This window comes from Vigna umbellata, chromosome 3 (assembly GCF_029865625.1).
Source record: "Vigna umbellata cultivar VRB3 chromosome 3, Vumbellata_1.0, whole genome shotgun sequence".
Lineage (NCBI taxonomy): Eukaryota > Viridiplantae > Streptophyta > Magnoliopsida > Fabales > Fabaceae > Vigna > Vigna umbellata.
In genome coordinates, this window is record NC_142167.1 from 53794977 (window position 1) to 53801753 (window position 6777).

At 34.3% G+C, this 6777-nt stretch overlaps 1 protein-coding gene and 1 long non-coding RNA gene across 2 annotated transcripts; one reads left to right on the forward strand and one right to left on the reverse strand.

Annotated features, from left to right (window-relative positions):
• Positions 1-2196: 2196 nt before the first annotated feature.
• LOC124842846 (cyclic dof factor 1-like) lies at positions 2197-5656 on the reverse strand. The gene is made up of 2 exons (XM_047319431.2): positions 5450-5656; positions 2197-3954 (listed from the first exon to the last, which is right to left on the reverse strand). Exons 1-2 carry the CDS (start codon positions 5654-5656, stop codon positions 2713-2715), a joined length of 1449 nt encoding a protein of 482 aa, XP_047175387.1. The 3' UTR covers positions 2197-2712.
• Positions 3793-6574, forward strand: LOC148202943 (uncharacterized). The gene is made up of 3 exons (XR_015785330.1): positions 3793-3931; positions 5467-5670; positions 5888-6574. It is a non-coding gene; the product is annotated as an uncharacterized LOC148202943 (long non-coding RNA).
• The last annotated feature ends 203 nt before the right edge of the window (positions 6575-6777 follow it).

The window sequence follows — 6777 nt, forward strand, 5'->3', positions numbered from 1 at the left end:
TGTGAGAAATTTGGGATGTTACACTTCACGTCGAGGTATAGACATCTCGTGTGTGATAGTAGAAATTGGGTAGTCTGATAACGGCCCGATAGCAGGTGAAATAGAAGAATAGAATACCCACATAGAACTCGCTATGATAGGTTTTGTGTGGACATTCTATTCTTTGTCTGATAACTGCATGATAAATTAAAAGTATTTTTTTTATATTACGTTGTTGGTGCGAAGTGTCTACCCGCTTTGTTAATGATTTCTCTCCTTTGGAAAACTTGTCTAGCCACCTTTAATTAAGATCTTCGCTTTAAATTCACAAAACTCAATCTCAAAATACTTAAAGAAAATGAAAAATAATATCATTCCAATCTATTATTCAAGACAAGTATATCATATTTTTCAACACACATTATTAAAAGTATATTCAAGAGAAGTATTATATTTTTCAAAACTCAAACTCGATACTTTGCTTAAAAGAACCAAATATATTATCAACTACACAACTTGCTAATGTATTAAAATTAGATGCAAAACAAGTTAAATTTTAAGAAAATACTTAAATATAAATATATCATATTAAATTTAGTTTTAGTTTACGACGTCAAATAAAGTTATATATATATAATATTTAATTATAAAACTCACATGGTTTTTCTTTTAATAAGAGATAATGTGAAATTTGTAATTAAATATATATTTTATATTAGGAAATATAAAGTTAATTTAGTGAAAAAATAAAGAAAGAAAGTAACAAATAACAAGTAGATTAAAGGTCTTACTGATATATTAACAACTAATATTTACTAAAAGAAATGTGATTTAAACTTTTTTCACTTTTTTATAATAAAAGTTTTCATGTTATAGGAATAAAAAATGTATCATAAACACCTCTTAGATATTGGATTTTTTTTTATACATATTAGATTTTTTACATTTATAATTGTTTCGAGAGTGAGGTCGAGTCACTGTTGTATCTGTCAAAGGTATTCCATTGTAGGATGCTTAAAGTCAGTTAACTGTCCATAGTGGAGTTTAGTGCAATGGTAATAAATGCAATCACTTAAGTCTTATCTTTAACCTATATTTATAGTTTTCGACATGGGCTTAAGATAAGTGAAATCTTAATCACGGCCCAATCTCAGCTCAATACCTCTAATTACTGTTTACCTTAATCTTTGTAGGAAAATCTGATTATTGACTGAGGTCGGACGTTCTATTCCTTATTGTCCAATTTTTCCTCGTTCAATCATTGTTCAGCTACGTCCTGCTCTCCATGATCATCCGGCTAGCTTGATAATGAGATGATTGTATGGTCGTCCGGACACACGATACAATAATTAATAAAAAGTATTTACAAATTTAGTTGATGACTAACTTTCCTTTAAGAATTTAATAAGTTTTAATAGATTTTTCTCTTTCAACCCCATCTTATATATATTGGATTTGCATAGCTTAACCATACATGCAATATAAAGTAAATGTTGTTTTCCTGCCACTACTTGATCAAACAAGAGACAGGTAGCTATGTGTGGTGTGGGTTTGTAAATAACTTTCATACTTGTCATCATGCATGAAAAAAAAAAGTACAAAAATATATATTTTAAATTATTTAGTTTCAAAACTAGTTTATCGTTTTCAGAAGTGAGGAGGATAGTCAAGATAAAATTGCCTAGTAAAAATGAAGACTTTTTTTGAAAAGCAAGATCATGATGGTGAAATTATTGAATCTTTAAGTAAGAAAATTTGGAAAAGTAATTATCTATTTTGTGAGTTGATAACTTAATAAGGATAATGTAAAAAATGTAAAAGTGGGAATAAATATTTTCATAAATTTCAACAATTATTTTTTCATTGGTGTTATCAACTTTACTAAGTGATGTAGTAGTGTCTTTAGTCGTCAGCCACCACAAAGAGAAAAAAAAAAAAGAGAAAGAAAAAGAAAACGCTCTTTGACTCCACGCGTGTGAAGGTCGTATCAGTGCTTTATCTCTTTGGCACATCATAAATCTCTGCACTGTATACCCATTATCATTTCTGCAATGGTTGTTAGGTGGGTGATGCTGCAAGATATTTTATATTTGTCCCAGGTGGCGAAACAAAATATTAAATGAACACAAAATAATAAAAGTTAAAAGTCAAAAATAGGCCTAGTATTATGAAACAGCATCGTAAACATCAACAACTCACGGAAACTGACATAACACATTAAAAAAAAACACTGAATTAAATGTCGTACTAATAAGAAAATTACTATATCAATGCTCAGAATCTCGAAACAAAACAAAAGAAGCAACAGCAGGTTTGAAATGAAGACCCTCAACTAAAACAACATTGGATTTTAGTCCAAGAATCTACTTTACTTTGTCTTTTCTCCTTGTTATTTATGCTGTCTCTTATATTTATATATATATATATATATATATATATATATATATATATAGATGTATATATATATATAGATATATATGTACAGCAAAGATATTTACTAACAAGTCATCGAAATCTGAAAAAACACCTGTTCAGTCTGACAGGCTGAAGATGGAAACTAAGCTATATATAACTCTCCTGTCCTACACATCCTGCAGAAAGGTTGGTCAATAATACAAGTTCTGACGGAGAAAAGCAAAATCATGTCATCACCACCTAAGAACAAGGTTGTTGTAATTGAACTAGCGTGGCCTATATGAGAAACATTTTTGGATGAAGCTCAGGAATTCCCAACTATGTTCTCTCATGGAATACAAGAGACCTTGACAAAGCTGCAGGGTTGGCTTGCAACACTGGGGATGCTTCAACCACCACATGGTTCTTCTTGTCATCACTGCCCCCCTTTGATGCAAATGCCTTGAAAAGCCCTCCTCCATTCAGAGAGTTACCCTTCTCCTTTTCGATCCCTAGTGTTGACCATATCGAGCTCTTTGCAGCTTCTGTAGGGTCATCAATTCTCAGCGTCTTGGGGATCAACACAGTGTTGTTATTTTCTGCCATGTTGCTGCTGCTTTCAGTGCCAGGCTTTTGGAACAAGATGTCCCCTTCTCTTGAATGTTTCCCCAAGGTTGGTGAGTTTGGACCAGAGCAAGGGGCAGATTGGTAATTTAAACTCCAAGATGGTGGTGGCATGCATCTCCAGAATGCTGGTGTGGGGTAGAAGGACACAGGTTGGTAAAAAGCAGAAGAAGCCATTGCAGGGTTCCATGGATAAGGCCAAGGAGAAGATGATGATGAAGAAGAACCTGTGAGGCACAATTGAGGACTGAAACCTTGATGATAAATCTTATCCACTGATTCTTCATGAGAGCTAGTAGCATTGTCTCTCTTCTCACACAAAGATGAAGCCATAACAGAAGCACCAACTGACTTAATATCATCACCAGTCTTGTTATTATTAACAGTGCTAGCATTATGCTTAGGTGAATGAAACCCGTTGAGGACACCGTTTTGTGTTTTCTCAGCAAGGTTCAACACAGAAGCCATGGAGTCACAGAGAGGGAAATCTGATCCAAAGGTCAACACAGCACTGTGCAATGATCCGTTCTGAAGGGTTTCAGGAACCATGATTTGACGATAATGAGATGCAGCAGAAGAAGAGTTTTTGTTCTTGCGGCGACCTGCACCAACTGGCACATTCCTCATGGTTCCTCCTGCAGTCCAGTATCTCTGGCAGTGCTTGCAGAAGTGGCGTGGCTGATTCACGTTATAGTTGTTGTAGTAGCAGAACTTGGTGTCCATGCTGTTGCAACGAGGGCATGGAAGGATCTTGTCTGGTTTCTTTGGAGTTTTGTCCTCTGATGCGCTTGTCGTGTCGCTTTGGTCTCCCTTTTTAGGTGATTTCGTTAAGGAAGTTTCTATTTCCGTTGAGGGTGTCTTGGGGTTCTCGAGATTGCATGAAGATGTTGGAGATTTCAGTTCTTCATGCAAGACTTCGTCATCTTGTGTTGAGGTGAGTTCTTTCCTTGATGGTTCCTGAGATTAATACACAATACTTTGGTAAGACATGATGCACTTGTATTGTCAAGATTTTTGTATTATAAACTATCATGTATCACAAGAATAGGATTTTTTCTATGTAAGAAACTAATTATACGGTCTAATTCACATCCTTTAGGGGCAAAGAAAACTGTGTTATATGTCAGTTTTTCAAGTCTCATGTTTTAGAGGCACAAAACGTAATTTTGTATTTTGTAGTGATTAGGATTCACGAAGATATTGCTTTCTTCTGGTAATTTGAAGCATTTTAGATAGAACAGGGGAGAAAACAGAGTTTAGGTATATGATTTATTCTTCTTTTTCATCAGGTTTTAATCTCTCATATATGACCTTTTCTTGATGCAAGAGAGTGTTGTGGGAAAGTACAGAGAAGATAATCAATTGAATATCAGAACAATATAATGGAAATTTCGGTAACTTCTGAATAAAAGAGGTGAATACTGACTGATATTTCTTGAATTATATAATTAAACAAAGTTTTCAGAGGAAACAAACTAGATTATGGTCATTGGAGGAGAATTCAAAAAGTGAGAAACCAAATTAATCCGGAATACAACTGTTATAAATCAACCAACATTGAAGGGACAAGTTGTTTTTTCTTTAAAAAAAATTTTCAACCCCTTATGAAAAGGTCTAAGCAAGAAATTAAAAGAGTATAATATAGTTCAACAATAAAAAAAAAGGCGAAATATTCTTTAAGCATTTCTATGTGACAAGTCTTAATCGGAAACAAAATAAGCAATTGAATGTGGACAGTGTTAAACTATAATAAAGTTAGATCCAATAGAAGTTCGACGCGTGAAAAGCAATTATAGTTTGGTAGAACAAGAAATTCAATAACAAATCTTCAAAGTTCAAACCATCCAAATGGCTACAGAACTTGCTGCAAGAGATCCAATAAGAAATGAACTCGAAGTTGCAAATTAACAACCAGTTTAGGATAAATGTTTTTCAAATATGAATAAAGTGAGCTGGAAAAACTGGTTTGGAATTTGGATTATTAGAAAAGTCTAAAGCAAAATTATTGATCCACCAATAGAATGGACAGAAGCAAAGCGAGTCCAACCACATAATATTATTCGTTATTCTCAAAATTATATTCTGGGAATGAACTGGATCCAGTTTCGATGACAGTGCCCCACAATGACTTGTAGCAACCACTAAAGAAACTATTCAGCAAAATTAAAAGAAAGAAGTAAACAATTTCATGAACCATATGTGATCATGCAAAACACTTGGTGTAGTTTTCAAACAAAAAGGTTCTCAAAACAGCCATGGAGATTGCTTGGCCCCTTAACAAGGAGCCAAAAAGATGAAAAATTGCATGAACCCATTATCAATCGTGAGCTTCTGAAAAAAGGGTCACTCTTAAATTTGGAAAATACAGTAGTACAAATTAGCTTGGGCCATGATATGTTTTTTTGTCATGTTTGAAGCTCAAGCCTTATACAGACACCATCATGGCTCATACCTTATCACTCTCATCAGGTTCATGGTTCGTTGTGGAGGTCACTTCACGTGGAAAAGATGAAGACGAAGGAGGACTGTGATGGTGAGAATAATCTTGAGGAGGAGCAGGTTCAGAAGAAGAACCATTAGCAGAAACCTCGTTGTGGCGTGGCAGAGAAATTGTTCTACCAAACAGCTTTATGGCTGAGTCTTTAGCAGCCTCAGACATTCCTGTGTTATATTGTAACTAAACTAACAACTCAGCTTCACCACTCTCTCTATCTCTCTCTCTCTTTTCTACTTTTTCTCAGGCTCTTTGAAAATAAATGAGAAAAAAATAGAAACAAACGTATATAAAGAAAAGTAACAGTTGTAGCAGTAGTTGTTGTTGTTGCAAGTGTAGCCAGCAGTGTTGGCTTTGTTTCTTTTCTCTCTCTGATTACCTGATCATCGTGTGCAGGGAAAAAATGGATAAAAGAAAGAAAGAGAGAGAGAGAGAAGTGTTGTGTGAACTGGTTTATTAACAAGGTTGGAATGGAATGCCACTTCAGCAAAGGGGAAATTTTGTGAGCCACAAGTTCTTGTGGCCTATGAGATCTTCGTGTGCGGTTGGATTCCCCCAAGTTACATATAAAGATAGTGCTCTGTGTGTGTCCCACCCCTTTTTCATTCCATGTCATCTGCTTTCATCTTTTGCCTTTTTGTCAATCTCTTCCTCTTTCTTCTTTTTCTGCCTTCTTTCTCAATAGTTGGTCAAATAACTTCCCAACCTTTCGTTTTTGACCTTAACCTTCTTCGTTTCAATGCTGTCTGCTTCGGCTTTCGCTCTTTTCTTTCCCATTTTTAACTGTTTTCTCTTTTTGGCAATTTTAACCTCCTCATTTTTTTATTGCTCTTACACAAAACTTTCTAAATACTAATGGAAGGAAGAAAAAGGCCAGACTTAATGCCTTTATGATCAACATATGCATCAACTAGGGTAAAGGTCTATCTTTTTTTTATTAGTAGTGTATGAAATATGCTTGAGAATTAAACAACATTATTTGTTAGATGGGTACATGGGGACTAGGAGATTATTTAATTCCTAATATTGGAACTGAATTGTGAATAAGGTTCATAATGAAATAAGCTAGCATTTTATCTCAAAGTTAATTTGAGTTCAACTCATCATTTTTTAAATTGTAAATATCAACAACAAAAAATGACTTGACTTAAAATGAAAAAGGAAATATAGGATTGGAAGTTTGAATGTTTTGTATAGATCATTTCAGTCTTATCTAAGAATATTTGACATTTACCATCGGTCGAGGCAAGAAACCATGGTACCTATTGATAACATGACGAACAACT

What these genes read in the sequence shown, in the direction of transcription:
- LOC124842846 (XM_047319431.2), bottom strand. Translation starts at nt 5,656, where the DNA reads ATGTCTGAGGCTGCTAAAGACTCAGCCATAAAGCTGTTTGGTAGAACA. An exon ending in AACCTGATGAGAGTGATAAG is followed by an intron (nt 3,955 to 5,449) that starts GTATGAGCCATG and finishes TATTAATCTCAG; the next exon opens with GAACCATCAAGGAAAGAACT.